This window comes from Ursus americanus, chromosome 12 (assembly GCF_024610735.1).
Source record: "Ursus americanus isolate L20-20 chromosome 12, mUrsAme1.1.p, whole genome shotgun sequence".
NCBI classification, from domain to species: domain Eukaryota; kingdom Metazoa; phylum Chordata; class Mammalia; order Carnivora; family Ursidae; genus Ursus; species Ursus americanus.
In genome coordinates, this window is record NC_142138.1 from 69,148,883 (window position 1) to 69,170,937 (window position 22,055).

The 22,055-nt window shown below is 50.6% G+C and overlaps 1 protein-coding gene across 1 annotated transcript; it reads right to left on the reverse strand.

The window, feature by feature from the left end:
• Window positions 1-2,393: 2,393 nt before the first annotated feature.
• ANKRD35 (ankyrin repeat domain 35) lies at window positions 2,394-18,710 on the reverse strand. Its single transcript, XM_045776230.2, has 14 exons — window positions 18,556-18,710; window positions 13,160-13,290; window positions 12,316-12,404; window positions 11,894-11,958; window positions 11,059-11,116; window positions 10,802-10,872; window positions 10,375-10,481; window positions 9,545-9,732; window positions 8,874-8,911; window positions 6,705-8,717; window positions 5,051-5,140; window positions 3,806-3,871; window positions 3,115-3,214; window positions 2,394-2,578 (listed from the first exon to the last, which is right to left on the reverse strand). The coding sequence occupies exons 1-13, from the start codon at window positions 18,592-18,594 to the stop codon at window positions 3,152-3,154; spliced, it is 3,018 nt and encodes a 1,005-aa protein (XP_045632186.2). The 5' UTR covers window positions 18,595-18,710; the 3' UTR covers window positions 2,394-2,578; window positions 3,115-3,151.
• Window positions 18,711-22,055: the final 3,345 nt, after the last annotated feature.

A 22,055-nucleotide genomic window follows, 5' to 3' on the forward strand; every position in this document is an offset into this window, starting at 1 on the left:
CTGAGGACATAAAAAGCCTTGCAGGAGCTCTCAGTCTAGCAGTGGCAGCAAGACAGTTAAACATATAATTGGCATAAAAATAATTAATAATAATATGAATAACCCCCTCGTTTAGCTTAAACCTTCAGTATAATCCTTCCCATGAGACACAAGAATAAAGGTACCAGCCTGGCAATATCCCCAGGTCCCTGCTGAATTGCACCATGCCCAACTACTTTGTGGATTCCCTGGGGAAGATGTGCACCCTCTCCGGACACTCAGGTTCTGTCCCTGATGCTTTGCTGCCAGCAATGGTGGGACCTAAAGCTAAACTCAAGCTCAAGTATTTGGTTCCAAATCCCAACTGCCCCCACCGACACCTGAGTCTTCATCAGGCCCCGAGCTCATTTTTTTGTTCTGTTCAGCCCTCCAGGTCAAAAGTTACTATGGATTAGTTTGTATCTTATAGAATTTTCAGTGATTTGGAGAGGAGGAAGATAGGATAAAAAAAAGGGGGGGGATTCTCTGGGAGTGTTAGCCATGTTCATTACCTTGATTGTGTGATGGTTTTATGGGTATATAATATGTCAAAACTTATCAAAGTGCATGCAGTTTATTGTCAATTATTAGAACTCATTAAAGCTGTAAAAATGTAAAAGAAGAAAAGAAAGCCAACCTCACCTTGAATCCTAGTGGTTTCATAAAGGAGGGATCTCCTTTAATAGTTAATTTGAGGTTGTAAGTTCCAGCATCCCTGCAGGAAAACCAAAAAGCAAGAACCAGGATGCCTGAATTTGATCCTGTATCCCGGCTCAGCAAGGACAGGAATCTTTTCTGTGATGCTCGCTCTCTATCCCCAGTGCCGGGTCCATACTAGAGTCGTTCAATATCAGCTTAATGAATTAATGTTATCAGACGAAGGAGGGAAACTACAAATCAGGACCAAGTTCCGATTGAAGGCATTCAACCATAGTCTGACTCCATTGTGGCGACCAAGTTTCACCTACTCTCACCCATATACTCCTACATCTGAAACCTGAGGAACAAGGGGGGAGAGAAACAGGAGTAGGAAGTCCCATTAGACAGACAGGCTAGGAGGAATGGGGAGAACAGTAGGACTACAGTTACTTTAGGAAATAAAGATTTGTTTATGAAATCAAGGAAAATTTCAGGGCTTGGGGTTGTTGGGGTAAGAGTATATGGGGTTGTGTGGAGGGAGACTGTTTGGAAAGACCAGGGGCTAGGGAATGTTCCATCTGGTGTTAGCATTCCCATCACTGACCTTTCCCATAGCTCAGCCATCCACTTCCACTACCAAAGCTGCCTCCTGACTCACACTTGAACCTAGCCAAACAATCTCCCCCTGTGTGGACCCCTCTCTCTCAACAGTTTTTTTCATTCTTCCCACCTCACACTTCATAAGTAATAAAGATTGTAACAGACCTTTTATATTCTTTGGTAACTCGAAGAGCAAGAAGGAAAAGAGAGGTTCTGTTCCCCTTCATGGAAATGACTCGGATCTTCTGATGCCTTTCCTCCGGCAGCTGTACCCTCTCTTTCCCTATCAACCCCTCCAGGCTCCATTCTTCCTGCCTTAAAGCAGTCCTGGGCCCGTCCACACAAATCCGAAAGCTGACCCTCATCTTCTCTAGGACGTGATGTACACAGCTGCTCTCTTCTGGGCCAACCTCCCCCTGCAGCCCTGGGGTGCCCCCTGTCTTCCCTGGAAGCCCCACCCCACTCTCCTCTCAACCCTGTCCGGCTCCTTACTGCCAAACCATAGCCTCCAACCCAGCACAACCCAGCAGGGGGTGGGCTGGGAGAAGGAATGGGGAGGGATCCAAACCGCAGTCCAGATTGGGGAGGAATTCACTGCTTCTCTCTCACCTAGCAGTCTGGCTGGTGGAGGGACAGGGACAGGAAGGGGAGGAGACCCATGGGAAGTGGCCAAGAGAGATATATTTTTTTCAGTCTAACAGAACTGGAGGGAAGAAGCCAGCTCTGAGTATCCCTTCCTCCCTTTCCCAGGAATCAGACTTGTCACCCCTCTTTGTACCTGGGCAAAGAAAACGGACCATGTGAACCCTTGTGCCTCAGATCTAGGTGCATGTTTGACACGCGATCAAATATTTTAGATTGTACAGCTTGAAGGAAATCCAGATCTCTCAGTTTCTCCTTAAAAAAGATAGTGGACGCAGGAATCACAAGATAAAAAAAGTTTAGAGACAGATTTGAGAAAGAGTGTCAATCTCCATTTTCGCAGAGGGCTGTTTTTCAAACGTGGGTCTTGGCCCATTAGAAGGTGTATTGTGAGCTGCTGACTTTCGGGGCCATTTGTGACCAAGAAGGAATGAGAATGAAAAAGATTCCTTCCCTCACTCCCCTTTAAGCAGAGAAAACCATGACACCCAACACCACACTGCCTCCTGCTTTATTTTCCATAGAGCTGGCCTCCATGTTCACCTCCTCTGGTCTCATCCGTGCTGATTCCAGGCTTCAGGTTCTCAGGTCTGGGGTCCACAATGTCAGGTGAAACCCCACCCACTGATCCCCGCCACCTGCCCCGCGCTCCCCACAGCCTGGAGGACGCTCTTACTCCCTGAAAGAAGAAATTCAAGGGTGAAATGTACACACTTCCATCTCCTCGGTCTCCTCCCACCCACGCCAAGATCCGAAAGGGGATGTCATCTGCCTGGACTGGAGAAGATGGTCATGTGCACAGGGGCAGCAAGAAGAGTCTGGGGTGACTACCCTCTGAATGAATGGTGTGTGAGTGAAGGAGACAGTCTGGGGTTCATAGAGTCCCACCCTAGCAAACAACTCCTTGCCACTCTGCCACTGTGGCTGTCTCTAGCCTGGGCCTTCAGAGAGCCACTCACCAAGTCTTTTCAGTCCCCATCGCCCCACGTCGGCCCCCTTCAGTCTACCTGCTCTCTGGTTCTGCCTCTACCCAGGGATTCCCCAGATTGTGTCTTCTCAACCAACCTCACTTCAAATGCTCCATGCCCCACAGGGCTCCCCAGGGTCCGCCACCACCATATAGGGCAAAAGGAGATTCCAAGTCCCATCCCTAAGCCTCTTTTCCCAAATCCTTTCTGCAGGCTCCTTCCCTCATCACCCTGACTCACAGCTCACCACAGAGAAATCGCACATCCCTCGGGACCCAGCTGCCTCACTCCTCCTGGATGCTGAGGATACGCAGCAAGATACTGTACACATCTTGTTCCATGTAGCCCTGTAAGTGGCAGGAAGGAAAGAAAGGGCGATGAAGAGCAGGAAATGAGGAGAGACGGGCGAGGGAATGTTCTGCGGTTTAGTGGAACGCTATTTCCTCTGTGCCCTGGTTTACAGTGTGTGACTTTTCTACACCTGTCTCCTAGACTCTACAAGGAGGATAATGATGTCTAGTTGCCAGGACTGCTGTGAGGGTTAAAAAACAATGAATATGAAGCAGAGCCCCTGATACACAACAAGTGTTCGATTCTTTGTAGTTATCACTCTTCCTAATAAAGGAGCAAGCCCCCATCTCTTCTTCCTTGGTGAGGGATCATTTGGCTCAGGACGAAACTGAGAAAGGGCATCAGGGACAGGAAAAGGCCTTCCAGTGGACCAGGATATTGACAAAGAGCGGCAAACACCTCTCCCCCCTCACATTCATGCATAACCTCTCTTGATCTGTGGAATGAGATCCAGAGACCTGGCACTGGGACATCTAAAGTCCAGCTTTCCAAGAAATGACAGGTATATACAAGTAAGAGGAGGGATCCCAAATGCAACACCCCCCCCCCCCGCCCAGCGCGCTGTCTCTGCCGCCTCCCATGCTCACCTGAGCAGCATTCAGCAGATGGTTCCTATAGGTGGAGATGATCTCTTCGTGGTTCTTCTGGGAATCCTGGGAGTGAGCATCAGTGAGAGATCATGTGCCCACCCCAGTACACCCACCCTGACACACAACCCCCCAGCATGAGGAACAATAGAATGAAGTGGGCAGCTGTTGGTGGGAATGCAAACTGGTGCAGCCACTCTGGAAAACAGTACGGAGGTTCCTCAAGATGTTAAAAATAGAACTACCCGAGGATCTAGCAATCACACTGCTAGGTACTTATCCAAAGGATACAAACAAACATACTGATTCGATGGGGCACCTGCACCACAGTGTTTATAGCAGCAATGTCCACAATAGCCAAACTGCAAAAGCCCAGATGTCTGTCCATCAACAGATGAATGGGTAAAGATGTGGTGCAGCTATATAAAATGGAATATTACTTAGCCATTAAAAAGAATGAAATCTTGCCATTTGCGATGATGTGGATGGAGCTAGAGGGTATTATACTAATCAAAGTAAGTCACTCAGAAAGACAAATACTATGATTTCACTCATCTGTGGGTTTTAATAATGAAAACAGATGAACATAGGGGAAGGGAAGGAAAAATAAGATAAAAACAGAGAGGGAGGCAAAACATAAGAGACTTTTTTTTTTTTAAGATTTTATTTATTTATTTGACAGAGATAGAGACAGCCAGCGAGAGAGGGAACACAAGCAGGGGGAGTGGGAGAGGAGGAAGCAGGCTCATAGCAGAAGAGCCTGATGTGGGGCTCGATCCCACAACGCCGGGATCACGCCCTGAATTGAAGGCAGACGCTTAACCGCTCTGCCACCCAGGCGCCCCAACATAAGAGACTCTTAACCAGTGGAAACAAACAGGGCTGCTGGAGGGGAGGAGGGTGGGGGGATGGGGAAACTGAGTGATGGGCATTAAGGAGGGCATGTGATGTAATGAGTACTGGGTGTTACATGCAACTGATGAATCACTAAATTCTACTCCTGAAACTAATAATACGCTATATGTTAATTAAATTAGCTTTAAATAAAAATTAAAAAAAAAAAAAAGAAGAAGAATGAAATGGTCAGCTATGCCAGGTAGGGCTCCCTTGGCCCACCACTGGCCCAGCCTGGACCACTGCCTGGCCAGGCCTCTCCAGTTCCCAGAATCTTTCCCACACATACATCACTTCCATCGGCCTCCCTCCTCTCTAGCAGTGTCTATTTCCCTGAAGGCCAGAACATACCTGCAGCTGCAGGGCAAGGCGAGCATTTTCTCCCCGAACTGCTAAGACCTCCTCCGACAGCTGCTCCATCTTCTTCAACAATTCCTTGATCTGACGCCACAAGGAAAGAAAGGGAACCAATGAGACCCAGGTAATTTCCCACACCAATATCACCCAGGGTCAAGGTCAGCTTCCTTTTAGTGGGTGTATAATATATGCCGGAAACTTGTACACACATCGTCTCAATTAATACTAAGTACAGCTCTTCTTCTGTTCTGAGAAGAACAATGCTTCTCTGAGGAAGTATTAGCATACATGTTTTACAGATAAGGAGACTGAGTTAGGTAACTTGTCAAAATCATACAGCTAATAAGTAATGAAATAATGATTTGAACCAAAACCTCTTTGAATTCATGGTTCATGCTCTTCAGTCTGCCCTGGATCCCGACCTAGTTGTGGCTGCTGACCACTGAGGAGTAGAGATGAGTCTGGTTTTTGTGGTTTGTGAGGCTGAGGCACAAACTTGGTCAATGATAACCAGCAGTAATAGGAATGGTGGCAGTAGGAATTATAAAAATAGCTAACTTTTATTTATGGAGTGCCTACCATTTACCAAAAATCATTTTGAGTATTTTAAATATATTGTCTTGTTAATGTAATCTTCCTGACAACCCTGTCGTTATCCCCATATTATAAATAAGAAAACTGAGGCTTAGATGAGGCTGGGAGGCTTCAGAGAACTCACCCAAGATCAAGCAGTAAGTTTTGAAACTGAATTTCAAATCCACACAATGTCAGACTACACATTTTCTTTTGCCCTTTTGTCTACATTATCTTTTCCTTCAACACCAGCACAAAATTCCTCCTTTCTTTAATTAGCCGCACCCCACCGTGATTGCTATTCCGTACCTCAGTCCTTCTATTTGTCTGCCCTCTGTTACGCAAAACATATTCTCCCTATATTTGTAAATCATTCTACATTTGACCATGTACACAACTTTTAATAAGACATCTGATTTCACTCGTTTCATAAGTAGTTCTAAAATTACTAAATTCACTTGTAAATGGATTTTTTAGGATTCCTAAAACACATCTCCTAGAAATGCGAAGACTTTACACTGACTTCTGGAGCCATCATTGGGAAACTGAGATTTCTAACACAGTGGTTTTCAAATGTTTTTATTGCCTTGGTGTTCTCTTTGCCAATGGAAATCTGTAGAACTCGCTCTGATTGGAGTGGAGGGGAGAAGAGGAGCCACAGGCTGGTCTACTTGTCTAACCCCATCCACCCGGAGTTACCTCCCCAGAACCCTAGCAAAACCCTAGCAACCCACCACACTATCCCGCCTCTTCCTGGGCTAATCTACTTTTTAAGTGAACTTGCTAATAAACCGTAGTACTCCAGGGCAGTAGCTAGCTAGCTAGCTCTGACCGCACTGCTTCTGAACCCTGAACCCCAGATTTTAATACTTAAGCCCCCTTCTGTCTTCTGTTTATACCTTAGCCTAACCTCCAATCTCAACCCCAAATCCCTGAGACCCGGGAGAACACAGTGGCTCTTGCAAATGATTGCTGTTCTGGTAAAGGTATTAATCAGACTACACAAAGATAGATTCGGGTTAGCAACCCCGTAAATGCACGGACACTTTCCCCGCTGGCTGCCTGGCCTGCTCACCTTGGCCTCCTTGTCCCGGCACGCCCCAATGAGATGCTCCACCTTGTCTTTGAACTGCTCGGCTGTCCTCTCGAACTGCTGCGAGCGCGCGCGCATCTCGCCCGCCTGGCGCTCCTGCTCGGCCGCGCGCGCCGCCAGGTCCCCGCTCCGGCGGCGCTCCTCCGCCACGGCCTCGCGCAGCCGCCCCATCTCCCGGCACGCTGTGTTGTACTTCTCCAGCAGAGCCTTCAGCTCCTGGCCCCAAGCCTGGGCCTGGGCCACCAGCGAGCCCCGAGTCTTCTCGTGCTGTCGCAGGCTGGCGGCCTCCCGAGCCCGCAGCTCGGCCACTTCCTCGGTGGCCTGGTAGAGCAGCTGCTTCAGCTTCCCGATCTCCTGGCTCTTCCCGCTCATCGTGGCCTGGACGGCCCGCAGCTCCTCCTCCAGCTTCCCCAGGTCTTGCTCCAGAGCGGCCACCTGGGGGGGTGCTGGGGCCTTCGACAAGATGCCCGGCTCCCCGCGGGGGGCGGGGGGCCCCCGCAGCTGCTGGTTTTCCTCCTCCAGGCGAGCCAGCGCCTTCTGGGTCTCGCGGTGCTGCTCCACCAGGGTGCTGATGCAGGCCTGCAGCTCCTCCACGGGCTCCGCCGTGCGCCCTGCGCTCCCCTTGCCCACCAGGTCTGGAGGCAGGTAGTCCCACAGCCCTCGGAGGCCACTGCTCTGCGAGGCCAGGCGCCTGCGCAACTTCTCGGTGGCCTCCTTCTCCGTGGCCAGTTCATCCGTCAGCAGCCCCACGCTCTGCCGCAGCTGCTGCAGCTGGACCTGCGCCTCTGGCTTGGGAACGAAATCCCGCTGTAGCCGCTGGCTCAGGGACTGCAGCTCCCCCTGCAAGCGCTGCCTCTCCTGCCCCAGCTCCCCCAGCTCCTCCAGCAAGTTACTATTGCTCAGTCTCAGTGCCGCTACCTCCTTCTCCAGCTGTCCCTTTGCCGGACCTCCTGCGGGCGTCCGTTCCCCTCCAGGCGCCCCCAGAGGCTCTCCCCGAGCCCCAGGAGCCCTCTTCTCCCTTCCTTCATGCTCTTTGGTGATGGTCGCTGGGCCTGCCTTTGGGGCTCCCTCTCTGGGCTCCTGGGCAGGGGCCTGAGGTTTCCCCTGTAATCCTGCCTTTGCCCGATCCAGCCTCACCAGCACCTGCTCCAGCCTGGCCTCCATCTTCTCCCAGGCCGCAGCTGCAGCCTCCGCCCGGGGTGTCCCCAGAGCCCCCTCCAGGACCGGTCTGGACAGAGCCCCCCGGGCAGCATCCTTCTCTCGCCACACCGCAGCCAGCTCCTCCCTCAGTTGTAGCAGGAGCTGATTCATGGCTGCGGGGCCGGCAGGTTCAGCCACTGTGCCTGTCGGTTCAGCGCCTGGGGCCTGGGGCCTCTCTTTCGGACCAGCATGTGGCTTGTCTGTGTGTTCAGGGCCAAGGGCCTGTCCCCCGTTGGTGCTCAGCTGCTGTCCTGTGGCTTTCCCAATGGTTTCACACCTTGGGCTCTGGGGTGGCCCTCGTTCTTCTGGTTGGACCCTTCCATGGGCTTCATGCTGAATCTCCCCCGAGGCTGAATCCGCAGACTTCTTGGAAGCTAATACTGCGTTGGCTGCGGCTGCGGCTGCTGTCTGCTGCTGCTTCCTTAGCTCTTGAATGCGCTCGGCCAGCAGGCCCAAGGGACAGCCCTGCTCCATGCCGTCTCCTCCGGGCCGGAGACCAGAGCCCTGCCCTCCTGGAGCTCCAGGCTCTGGAGATAGGAGGAGCCCCAGCTCCTGCACCTGCTCTCGAATCTGGTTCTCCAGGCCCAGGTAGGCTGCAGCTTGAGCCTTCGCCTCTTCGGTCCTTCGCACCAGCTCCTGCTCCAGCTGAGAAACCTTCCTCTGCTCCTCCTCATACTTCCACCTCCACTCATCTGAGCATGGGTCTTCCTCTTCCTCTTCCTCCTGCTCCTCCTCGGGCTCTGCTCTCCATGGGTTCTTAGGTGGAGAACCCACCTGAGGCTCAGATGGAGAGGCCTACAAAGAAAAAGGAATTGTGAACCAAAGGCAGGCAACTAGCCTAGCCCCAGGAGGGCCTTTCTTCTCTTAGACTACTTAATTCCCCAAAGATCACTACCTGGGGGAGACCCCAGTGGGACAGCCTGGGGTGGGTCAGAAGCAAAATGGTCTTACCTGGGAGGCAAGATCTGGATGTTGAACAAGCCCCTGACCTGTATGAAAAAGCATGGGGAAAACGAGAGTGGAGACAGGTCCTCTTCTAGCCCACACTTTATCTTCAGACTTCTTCTGAGAGGAACAGTCCCCCAATGTGATGACCCTTCCCCCAGATGTCTTCGTGGTGCTGGGAGCCACCCCTGCTGAATGGGTCCCCAAGTATCTAGCATCCTTGGCTCCCCTACCCCAGAGATGGGCCAGGTTGCTCATTTTGTTTGCTCACTTATTTATTGGACACTGTGCCAGGCACTGATAGGCACCAGGACCTCAGGGGTGAGCAAAACAGCAGTGGCTCGTCATCTGAGGGGTTTCCAGTCTAGTAGGGGAGCTGGAGAGCGGCCAGCAAACCACACAAATAGATATACAATCACAACTCATAAATGCTAACGGTAGTACGAGCTAGAGTTGCCTTCCGAGGGAGACAAGGCTGCATTAAGAAATTCTGTGACCATGCTTTGGGGAATTTGGGGCCACTTCACAGTCGCAGCAATAAGTTAAATTCTCAACTAAAGTGACAATTATTTGTCAGAGGGATTATTTCTATGGGGATAAGTGGCATTCTAAGAAGCTTCTGTGACGCTAAGGCTATCGAGGAGAATTTTGAAGTTACGAAAGGGACTCAGCTTTACCTGCCCGCTGCCCCCGCCGGTCCAGAGCCTGCCGCAGCAGCCGGCACAGCACCTTGTCTTGTGTGCCCCGAGCGTAATGCAGAGCGTCGTGCCCCAGGCTGTCCGCCGCCCCTGCATCCGCTCCGTGGCTCAGGAGCAGCTCGGCCACCTCGGCGCTGCCTTTCTCACAGGCCAGGATCAGAGCCGATCTGTGGGTTGGGACAAATCTGGGCATAGGCTTTCCCTGGGAAATCCAGGAGTCCTGCTTCCAGAAATTCCACTCATGGAGTCAGATCTCACTCCATGTGGCAAGGAGAACCACAGACCAACACCAGCCAACGACAAAGCATGAGACCAGACCAGAGCTTCTCAGCCCTGCCTTGGGGTTGCAGCCTCAGAAGGCCGGGGGCCAATGAGAAGGGCTCTATTTTCATCTTTTATATATCGGGGTTCTGCATAAATTCTTCATTGGAAAAAGGATTCCATTGCTTAGAAGAGAGTTTGAAAACCAGTAACTTGAACTAATGGATCCAGAAGTATTGATTCTACTTCCAGAGTCATCTATGCCGGGAAGATGGTGGTGGAGGCCGCTGAAGAGGAATGTTGAAGGAAAACTCTCTCAACTCCCCAGAGGAAAAGTGCAAAGCAGCAGGCAGCTCTTCCAAACAACTGCTCAGAAGGAAGGAGGTTCCCAAGAAAACAGAGACCACTCTTTCTTCCTCAAAACACACACACACATGCACACACACACATACACACACGTGCGCACACACACAGACACGTTGGCCCAGTGGCTCCCTTCTAGAGTGGCCAATGTCTGGATTTGGGCGGGGGAGATGGGGAAGGCTCACTTGTCGTCCTTGTCTGTGACATTAACTCGGGCCCCTCTCTGCAGTAGCTGTGAGCAGATAGCTGCATGACCACCCAGCGATGCAATCATCAGGGGTGTCCGTCCATCCTGCACAGATTGTGGGAAGAGAGTTCACGAGGAGCCAGGGGGAGCCAGGGGCTTGACAATTCTACCAGCTGCCCTCTTCCGACACCTCTCCAGAAAAAAAGCCCAGCTCCGGGGGCTAAATGCTGCTTTCTGAAAGGTTCGAAGCTCTCCAGAAGATAGGGCCTAACCTCTCCAGGAGGAAAAGGAGGAGGAGCAGGCGGAGAACGAAGAGGAGGTGCGCACAACCCCCCAACACCCTCACCCTGTCACGGCGCTTAGCCAGTCAAGTTCAGAGACAGCAGCAGCCTCCCAGTGTGGGGCACTGCCCAGCTGATACTCACATTATCTAGGACGTCCAGAAAGGCTTCATGGTCACACAGCAGGAGCACACTGGAGGCACAGCCAGAGGAGGCTGGGAGGGTTGAGGGATGATCGGGTTGAGGAAAAGCAGGAAGGACACCTAGTCAGGCTATGACCCACCATTCCCTCCAACCATGGCAGCGGTCAGCCCTGCCCTGCTTTCCAAATGTCGTCCTCCCCTCCCTTTCCGCCCCATGGTCCCTGCAGCCCGGTTTCCCACCGGTCCCCTGGCACACACCTGCCCAGTGCAACGGACTACGATTTTCTGCATCCACAGCATCTTCATTGGCACCGTGCTGCAAACAGCCACAAAGGGAAGCCGCATGGGGCATGGCGGTACCGTCCTTATCACATACCCCCCTGCTGGCTCACCCACTTCCCTAGTACTACGGGGAGGCGAAGGACGACCATGGCTCTGGCCAACTACTAGGCAAGCCCAGTCCACTCCTTGCAGAGGATAGCCTTGAATTTCAGCCCCAGTTCTTAAACCTAGGGCCTAAGAAAAATCAGATTTTAGACAAATAAGCATGTTAGGGCAAGTGACCCCTGAGTCCATGCGTGGTACTTTAGGATTGGAATTGGGGAACTTGGAAAGGTCCAGGAAAAACAAAAGCAGAACAGCCATTTGCCCAGTGGCCTGTTGAACTGTGCTTTTTGTACTTTCGGAGACCGGTTTATAGATTGTCTGTGTGTCATCGCACATAAATATTTCTCTTCGTGCTCCTATGCTGTAAGCTCCTTAAAAGCAGACAGTGGAGGTTTGGATGAATTTGAACACCTCTGTCCCTCCCCCTGCCCAGCCGCTCAGCACTTCATCTGTGCAGGGGCTCTGCCAATGGCATACGGATGGCTGGCTGGCATTCCCCAGGAACTCTGCTGTATGACCTGCCCTCAAGGGTCGCCTTAAGCGCCATATCCGCACATAGTAGGTGTTACATAAATGTTTGTGAATTAATGAGTACAGGATTACCAGCTCTCTTACTGGGGATGAGTGCAGTCCATTTGACCAAAGTTAGAGGATTCTAGGACCACCTCTTCCCTTCACAAAAGCAGTATCAAGAGGTTGCTCTTACCTGCAGCAGGACTTTGACACATTGTGGCTGGCAGGAGATGGTGGCCAGGTGCAGGGCAGTGCTTCCTGGAAAGAGAAAGAGGGGGAGATGGAAGGTGGGTGGCCCCATGCATGCCAATGACTCACAGGGAGGGAAGGCAAGAGACGCACAGATAATCAGGGGGAGATTAGAGAGAGAAGCTCTTGGCCCCACGGGGCCAGAAATTCCTGTTCACCGAGTGCCTGGTACTTGCGGTGGAGGTGGGAGTGGGGCTGGGGTAAAGCCAGCTTGCAGGGAGGGGAGCCCTGGAAGGGTGCTGGCCGGAACTGATGAGCAGGGAAGTGGGGGACTACAGTTGGAACCTCCAGGAGTTGGCCCCCACCACTGCTCCTATAAAGGGAGAGGCTCGCCGTGTAGCCCAGTACACGGTCGGTCTAACTCACCATCTTCATTCTTGCTGTTGATGTCAGCCCCGTTCACAAGCAGTATAGTTAGACATTCTGTCAGGCCTTTGGAGGCTGCCAGATGGAACCTGCCAGAATCAAGGCCAAGGGGCAGAAGGATGAGGGCACCGGGGGATGAGGGATATGAGAATCTTCATAAGCACTGCCTGATATGCTCATTCACCCCAAGGCAATCCCAAAAACAGACAGGGAAGTTCCCCTAGCCTGACTTTCTGAGGTCACAAAGCCAGAGGAGGCTGGAAGCAAAGACAGAAATAAGAGCTACAGATCTCAAGCAAGCTAGACTATGGTAGGGGTTTCCAGGGAACACGTAACTACCTGCTGCTCTCACCACGTGACTCTTAACAGACTAGACTGTCATAGAAGGAGGCAGCCAGAGCAGAGCAGAGGGCTGGACATTGGAAGGGACAAGGGATAAGACCCCTCTCATCCTAATCACTCTGTCTAGCCATGTGACACTCATGGCCACTACCACTTTGTTCCTAATTTCCCAAGCTACACACCCTCCTACTAGTGCAAAAAAGAAACGCTCTATTGGATGACTGCACCCGTTTTCTGTTTGTTTCATGGGCTTTATGCCCCCTCCCCTTTTTTTGGCCAGTTTTGTCAATCTGGGCTGTGAGACCCATCGGACTTGGAGACGATATCTCTTCCCCCACTGTGTGCAGCACCCGATATGCAGCAAACACTGACGGATACACTTGCTGATTAAGACAAAAGGGGCTCTGGGGTGGTAGTCGTTCCCTGGTCCTACTTCATATCAGCATTTAAGGCTTTCAAAGGGAACCTCATATCAAGGAGCGTCTTGGGGGAGCTCACTTACGGGGATTGGCCATTGGAGTTCAGCTTGGTGGGTCGGGCAGACTTCCTCGAGGCCAGGGCAGCCACGCGTCCCACATCCCCCCGCTGCACCGCCTCCAGCAGCTTCTGATCACGGCGGTTCCATCTCTCCACCTGGTCCAGGGCCCCAGGTTGTGTGAACATAAAGGGTGGGGTTGGGGTAGAAAAAGGGAGGAAGGAGATGGTTAGGATGCCCAGCAAGGGAAAAGGGACATCCTTATGCCACTGAGAAACTACTGCTGGTTATTGCCAGCCCTGGACCAAAAGGTGCTTGGACTCCCAGATTAAAAATCATGTCTTAGGGGTGCCTGGGTGGCGCAGTCGTTAAGTCTGCCTTCGGCCCAGGGTGTGATCCCGGCATTCTGGGATGGAGCCCCACATCAGGCTCCTCCGCTGGGAGCCTGCTTCTTCCTCTCCCACTTCCCCTGCTTGTGTTTCCTCTCGCTGGCTGTCTCTCTGTCAAATAAATAAAATCTTTAAAAAAAAAAATCATGTCCTAGTACTGAATGCATAGTATTTTAGATGTCCCTTTTTTTTTTTTAAATCATCATGTGATTATTGTTGTTAGTTGCAAGAGCTCAGAGCTATCCTAGCCACGACTCCTTTGCCGTTTGCTCTCTAGGTCTTGCTGGAGCAAACTGAACCACACTGACCACTCCCGATTGGGCTCACATGACCTCTCACCTCCCCAGGCTGCTCCGCTTCTTGTCCTCAGATTTATGTGAAATCAAGGCACCTAGCTTTACATTATAGCTAGGAGTCCAAATACCCAGCAGTATGATCTCTGCCTTTTGGCTTTGGGCCCCAAAACTGGGAGGGGAAGCAGAGTTTCTGTTTTTCCATCTCGTTTCTGTGCCCTTTACGCCCTTTAGCTGGTTGCTCTTCCCCTTCCAAGACACAACCACCTAAGGGCAAAGACAGGTCCCTAGCTAGGCCTGCGGAGGCAGCCGAAGGCAGCTCCCCTGCTTCTCCCTCCCCTGCCGTCCCTCCTTTTTTCCCTTGCAGGGAGCAGCTGTCCCAGGCAACAGCCACACCTGGGCATGCATTGTTCTATCATTCCAGCTTGACTTTTTCGGGTGGTGGGGTAATTACAATAATTGAGCTATCGCAGGGCGTGAAAGAGAGCTGCGTCAAAACACCCAGGGCTGAAAGTACAGAATGGCCTGGTTGGATCCAGAGAGGGGAAGGGAAAGGAAGAAGGGATCCAAAAGTCTGTAGGATGGTGAGAAGGGTCCTGGATGAATAGTTTTCAGCAGACCTGAGTTCAGGGCCTGGGTCAGCTACTTTCTCAGCTGTGTGACCCAGGGTCAGGGATTGAACACCTCTGTGTCCTCATCTCTAACAGGTGGGAGATAATAGCTACCTCGTCACGTTGTGAGCATTAAAGGAGCTAACCTCATATAAGGTACATAAACTCCCTTCGTAAACTGGAAAAAGCCGTACGAGTGTATGGTATTCTTATAACCAAACAGGAAGTGGTGAAGGATTGGTGATGGCACATCACATTTTATGAGGTGTAACCTCAACAAGAAAGAGGCTTTGGGAGGAGGTGGGAAAAAATAGGGTCTACAGAAGTCAAATAACTACTTTTCAAATACTGTTTACCTAGCCAGGGCAAATTCTGTAGCACAAACAGGGAAGGTTGGAAATGCCCCAGCCATAAAGTGATCTCGGACCAGATGGATTCTAAGCACTTGCAATTTCACAGCCGCTTCCAGTGCTGTTTCAGTTAGCCTCTCGACATTCCCGGAAAGGAGTCAGGGCTGATACTCTTGGATCTATTTGAGAGCAGAAGAAACTGAAGCACACTGAGGTTGCATAACTGTCCAGGGTCACACCACAAAATCGGGGCAAAATTGAGATTAGAACCCAGGCCACCTGACGCCCAGTCCCGGTTCTCACCACCAGACCACACACAGTACTACAGAGCTCTGGAAGAAGGTTTACTTATTACCAGGTGAACAGTCTAAGACTGCCCCAGGCCAAAGCCACCCACCCTCAGACGCTCCTCCTGCGCAGAGAAGAGTCTCCAAACAGGTTAACTCTCCAAGGACAAAATAAGCCAGACGACTGCTCCACATACTGAACAGACTCTGGGATATAGGAACATGTTATCCAATGTCCCTTGGGGACCAGTTACCCTCAGAAAAAGCAGGAAGCTATAATTATGCCTCCACCACAGGACGCTGCCATCAGCCGACCTCAATCTAAAGTTCTCTGATTAAAATCCTGATTCTAACACTTTCTATCCTTGTGAATTTCAGCATGTAACAACTTCTCAGTTTCCTAATGATACAACACGCCACAAAGCACCTAGCACTGTCTGTCACACAGTCAGTTCGCGATAAATGCTAGTCCCAATCCTCTTCCTTCCTATAGGTTTGCTGAGCACATTTTGGGTGTGCCAGCAATTCTGGGTTCAGAATTCTCCATATAGGGGAGTGAGAGGAAGGGATCTTGCCCGTATCAGCCAATGTGTAACAGCCAGGCTGTAGAGACCGTAAAGGTGCTTCTTAGCAATGTAGACACTTTTCTTTCCAGCTAGACAGCTCTAAATCCACCTGATTTATTTCCTATACTCTTGTTATAATAAGAAGAATTTAGAATAGGTGGAAATCCCTCATGGCCAAACCTCTGCAGAGCTAGGGTGAAGAAGAAAGAGGGATGCTTCCAAATTCGAGATCCATCCATTGCTCATCCCAAACACCTTGGAAAAGAGGCACCGGATTACCATCACAGCCTCAGGGGAGCAATCTCCACATTAATCAGCAGACTCAAAAGCAGGATAAGCTTTGTACTTCTGGAGCCAAGATTAGGGGGCTTTTGTAGAAGTGACTGCAGCCTCTCCTTATCTCTGGCCGTGTGCCTATAAGCATCCTATTGGGAGGGAACACACCAACAGTAGAGAGAGAAAGAGCGGCTACGGTTGGAGGACAGGTGAACGGAAAAGGAAAGGCTGCCCTAGAGGAACCAGGAGGTGACTCTCAAAAAAAATTTTTTTTTAATGCGATTGACATTCTAAGCTGATTCTGCACCAACTGCGTAAAGCTATTTTCTGGTCCACTTCCTACATAGGCAGAGTAAGTTAATATGTAAGACACCCTCAAAGGCATCCTCTTTTTGACTAAAATAAAATGAGATCATAAGAGCTGTGTGTGTGTGTGTGTGTGTGTGTGTTTAGCTTCCTATATTCTGGAGAACTTAGATTAATTTGAAAATGATCACTGACTTGTCAGTCCTGATCTCAATCGAAGGATGCAGGGCTCTGGCCCTGGACCCAGGGGTAGGAGTAGAGACAGGCAGGGGCAATCCTCTGGCATGACTGGGAAGCCAGGCTTTGGGAGTGGCCGGGAAGGCTGTCACACTATTTCTCTGACAAACGGGTTCAGAGTGGTTAGCCACCCAGGGAGTGGAGGAATTTATCATTAGGGTGAGGAAGTTTCAGGAGGAAACAATTTGCAACTGACACTGGCCTATTTTTAAGCTCTTTGCGATCCCATCCTGACTGAGAAAACAGTTTTCTTTCTAGCTAGATAGTCCTAAATCCACCCCCACTTACTTCCTATAAGCTTGTTACACTAAAGAGAGTTTAGAATGGGTGGAAATTCTTTATGACCAAAACTCTGTAGAGCTGGGGTGAAGAAGAGAGGGAGGGATATTTCCAAATTCCAACATTCAGTCCGTTGTTCACTCCAGAACTTTGGAAAGACTGGAGACCAAGGATTGGAGAATCAGGAAAAATGAAATAATCTCCCCATTCCTAAGGGCAGGCAGACTCCACAGACCTGAAAGGCAAGGGCAATGTGGAGGACTTTCAGTCACTGCAGAAGAATCCATGTGAATACAAAAATCATTATCAGTTAAGACAGAGTCTGAGTTGCCTCAGTTTCTGGTACCTATCCTAGTCATCCAGTAAATGCATTTTGATTGGTTGATCTATGTGTGTGGAGACTACGGAAAGAAGCAATCGCAAGTGGGACAAGGACAGGCCTCAACAGAGTTCCTACTCTTGCCTCATATCTCGCTCACTTCCAAGCTTGTGCAGCCTGCCCTTGAAGAGTGTGAGCTGAGCATTTCTCATGTTTGCTTATGAATGACACCAGTAAGTCGGGTTAGGCTACGTAATATTCCCACAGGTCCTTGGCTACCTCACTTCTAAATGAGCCAGAATCCCAGTCTCCACAGAAAATGCCATCCCCAGAGAGGAGGTCTCTCTATAAGAGATCTGCAGGGAAGAGACCGCTACACTGTCTCTGTGCCCCACCTTCTGTAGTCGGCCTTGTGTTGGGTTCTGAGAGAACGTGGGGAGTAGAGTGACTTCTTCCAGGAACTCCAAGTGCATCCACTCTATCCTCTTCTCCTACCGTCACCTTTCCCTGACTCAGTCCAGGGAACTGAGAGTACAAGTCCTAAGAAACTGCGTGAGCGTTTAGAATGAAGGAAGATTCTGGGGAGAAGCAGGCAGAAAGCCTTGGCTGGCCCAAGAACCAGTCTAATAACCAGACACTGCAGTGAGCTGGCCGGGGTGGATTCTGCAGGCAACTTACCCAGTTCCTTGGGGAACATCCAGACAACTAGGCCTCCTCTGCCAGGGCCTGTCAGGATGGCGGACTGCGAAGATTAACCCACAGAGAGCAGGCAGAAGGAGGTCGGGGCAAGAGGGGGAAAAGTGGTATGGGACAACCACTGGGAAGAGAGGGGCAGAGGTTGATAGGGGGGAACCGAAGGAGGCTGCTGGTGTGGGAGCACCAATTGGAAAGACGTTTGGAATGCTGTCAGAGAGTCAGTGGTGCTGATGAGAGATCAGGAGTGTAAAGGACATGGAGTGAGACAAGGGCAGGGACAGAGAAGACTATGAAATAGGGCTAGGGAAGGCACTGGCCTGGGAGTTTCTTGGGCAGAGAGGAAACAGCAAGGATAGAGCCCTGTGGGGGCGCAGGATGGTGAGCCCTATGGGAGGGCTGAAAACAGGGCCGTGGGGCAGGACTTGGGAGATAGAGCGGAACTTGAGGCTGAGCAGGGGCTGGGGACAGGACAGACACTGGGTGGTGTTCAGAACTGGGAGACAGCAGAAGTAGGGCCCTCAAGAAGGGGCAGGGGCTGCAGGAAACATCTCAGAAGTTGGGGGTGTACATGCTAGGAGGACAAGAAAGGGCCAAGGGAAAGGAACTTGGGGAAGGCAAAGGTTAGGAAGGCAAGTCAGAGGCTAGGGGACAGGGCCTTGAGGAAGGCAGGGCAGGCAGGCTGCACTGCGTGAGTGGAAGCGTTGGAAAGACCCATAAAGAGAAAAGGCGGTGGTGCATGAAGACGGGACTCAGGACTTCTGTCACCGCGGGGCTTGGACCCCAGCCCCATCCTCCCAGACATTTTGGCACCTACCGCCACCTGTGAGCTGGAGCAGGAGAAGAAGCGCTTCATGGCCGGGGCCGGGGCCACGGGGGGACGGGGACGCGCGGAGAGCGGGGCTACGGTTCCCGAACCCAGGGGACTCGGCTGCGGCTATGCGAGGGAGAGCTGTCAAAAGCAAAGTGGGACCCGCCCCGGGACCCGCCCCGGGACCCGCTGGGTTCAATCAGATACGAGAACCCGAGAACTGGGCTTAAAACTCCGCCCCTGGCCCTGCCCTACTCTGACGTTGCAGAAGCAAAAAACCTGCAGTCTTTCGCTGCGACTTGGGCACGGTCTCAAACCTCGCCCTCCCAAACAAACCCGCCTCCAGCTCCAGCCCAGTCAGTAGGAGAGGGTACTCCTCGGGCCGAGGCTAAAACTCCTCCCCCAGCCCCGCCCCTCTCCGCAGGTCCAGGCAGCGGCTCCGTCCCCAAGCCCCGCCTCAGCCCCGCCCCTCCAGGCGCCGCTACAGGAGGCGGGCAGATCCGGGATTCGTTGGGTGCGCTGTGGTCTTACCAACTGCCGCATTTAACCGCTGGTGACGACGCTTTCATTATAGCCAGAGACTTCTGGCCCACTCAGTTACCTCTGCTTCCTTCCCCCATTCCCGGACCAAAAACCCAAGCACGGAAGAGGCTTTGAAGAGAGCTGTTTGGAAACCAGAGGAGATTGTGGTGCAGAGCACTGAGCACGAATGATGCTTGACCCTTCGCCATCTGGGAAACAAAACCCGAGGGAAAGGGAATCAGGCTTAATATTGTAACGCAACCTCTAAGTTAGAAAATAGCAGAGGGGGAGGAGAGAATTCTTGTTATAAGCAGCCCCCATCTGAAGTAAACCCCACAAAACTGTCTTTGCTATTTCCACTCGACTTTAAATTCAGATTCTCCGCAATTCTCGCTTCAACAGTCAGTTGCAGCTAACTGGTCTGCCTGTCCGTCCTTTTGATGAGGGATAGAGGCAGAAAACTGTTCACCTTTAGCCCGGAAGGCTTACCTATAGCCTGCATAGTTTCAGTAAGGATTAAATATGTGATGGTTGCTACATTCTTAAGGGGTCTCATAACTGCCTGTAAATCTCACTGATAGTTAATATGGAAATGAACGATAACCACCAGAGAAATCTCGTTAATGTAAAATTCGAAGAAGACATTTATGATCTAATAACTCCCTGCACGTCCCCTCCCTGTTGAGCGCTAAGCACATAACCAACAGCTTCATACAGCAAAAGTGCAGCTCTTTCTGCCCATAGGTCCTATCTCTGTGCTACTTAAATAAACTTACCAAGTTGCACGTACAACATCTCAAGAATTCTTTCTTGACTATCGCTTAATGACCCCACATTTTTGGTGGCCCATATGGGGACAATGGAGTGAATCCAAGAGTGTCAATATAACTTAGTAAATCTTCTTTACCCCCAGTGTTTGTTTCTTACCTGTTCTTTTTCAGAGATGTCCTGGATAGTATGACCCTTTGGAATGTGTCTTGATCAAGTGCTCAGGACGGGACCTCTTGCATATGGCTACACTACAGGGAGGGATGGACTCTTGCTGCCTGGCTGGACACTATTACCTGGGCCCTAAAGGCATTGGGCTCAGAAATCAGACTCTCTTATTTTTCCTGTTCTTTTAATGCATATATTCTTGTCAGGCACGGGGTGGCCACATGTGTCTTTAGGACAGCTGCCAATCTCAAGACTCCCATGTAAGGTTTCCCCCTAAATAACCAGGCGTGATCCCTTGACGAGCATGAAATCCAAGATATATCTGACTATGTGCTTCCCAAAAGGGACTGGTCAGAGCTATTACCTAGTTGGAGCACTCACCCAACAGAGGACTGCTCCCATGGGACTGGATCATGGCTAAAGCTCTCAACGAAGTTGCCTGGGGGCACCTGGCTGGCTCATTTCGTAGAGCATGTGGCTCTTGATTTCAAGGTTGTGAGTTCAAGCCCCACACTGGGCAAGGAGCCTACTTTAAAAAAAAAGAAGAAAGAAAGAAAATGAAAGTTGCCCAGATTAGATAGGGGTTCCATACTTTCGTTTTTTCATATCTATTATTTTGTCCTTATGCATGGGCTGTTCTAAGTCCTGCTCTCAGACTCTTGTGCAACACATTCAGTATTTAAGCTAATGTAACTTTGTTAGTTTAATTAAGGTAGCCACGTCTCTAGAGTTATCAGCATTAAATATAAAATTTTTATTCTACCTTCTAGCTTAGCTATATGACGCTTAATATGATATAAAATAGCTGTCCCTTGGTATTGTATAAGACTGATGGGGGCGCCTGGGTGGCACAGTCGTTGGGCGTCTGCCTTCAGCTCAGGGCGTGATCCCGGCGTTCTGGGATTGAGCCCCACATCAGCCTCCTCTGCTGGGAGCCTGCTTCTTCCTCTCCCACTCCCCCTGCTGTGTTCCCTCTCTCGCTGGCTGTCTCTATCTCTGTCAAATAAAAAAAAAAAAAACGGATGAATCACAGGCCTGTACCTCTTAAAAAAAGTAATACATTATATGTTAATTAATTGAATTTACTTTTTTCAAGATTTTATATATTTATTTGTCAGAGAGAGAGAGAGCACAAGCAGGGGGAGTGGCAGGCAGAGGGAGAAGCAAGCTCCCTGCTGAGCAAGGAGCCCAATGCAGGACTTGATCCCTGGGTCCTGGGATTATGACCTGAGCCGAAGGCAGACGCTTAATCAACTGAGCCACCCAGGCATCCCAATTAGTTGAATTTAAATTTTAAAATGTTTTTAAAAAATACTTGACCCTTCATAACAAAGGCCAGGGCCTCTACCCCATCCATAAATGCTAGATCTAAAGGCTTACAAAGGGCACTACTGGTTGTCAAATATATTGGCTCCCCTAAAATGGAAAGAGGCAGCCCCAATCTTTGCATTGTTTCAGTCCATTCACTAGTACCCACTGTAGTCTGCAATGGGGAAGCAAAGGGAGGGTGACATCCCTTCTCAGGTAGTACAAAGGTGTCAGAACGGTCAAGAAAGAGGGACTTCTCTCCCCACTCTGAACACCAGGAATCTTCGGCAATATTCCTGACAGGACACCATTTGGAAGCCGAGGGAGATTTTGGTAGGACTCCTAGTTAATGTATTTTCTTCATTTTCTTCATACATTTTGTAGGAATTGACAATGGGTTCAACTTCCTGAATACCAAAGGATTCCCCTATGGGCTGTCTCCTAACACCCTGGAGTCAATTTGGACAACAGGATTGAAAGAAGCACCTTATCTTCTTCTATGAGAATGCCTGGCCTCAGTATTCTCTGGAGAATGATGAAAAATGGCCCATTTATGGGTCCTTAAACTTCAATACCATTTATCAATTAGACCTTTTTTGTAGGTGTCAGGGAAGTTGGACTGAAATCCCATAAGGTCAGGCCTTTATGGCCCCATACCAAAATCCTGATCTATTCCATACACCTTTAGAGGGCCTGAGGACATCTCTCTCCTCACCCTCTCTCCATCAATCCACCATCAG

Excerpts from the sequence above, each read along its gene's own strand:
- ANKRD35 (XM_045776230.2), bottom strand. The coding sequence starts at position 18,594 with ATGAAGCGCTTCTTCTCCTGCTCCAGCTCACAGGTGGCG. Across the intron at positions 11,117-11,893 it reads GTGTCAAAGTCCTGCTGCAG|CACGGTGCCAATGAAGATGC; the intron begins GTAAGAGCAACC and ends GGCTGTTTGCAG. Across the intron at positions 3,215-3,805 it reads ATCTGCTGAATGCTGCTCAG|GGCTACATGGAACAAGATGT; the intron begins GTGAGCATGGGA and ends TGCCACTTACAG.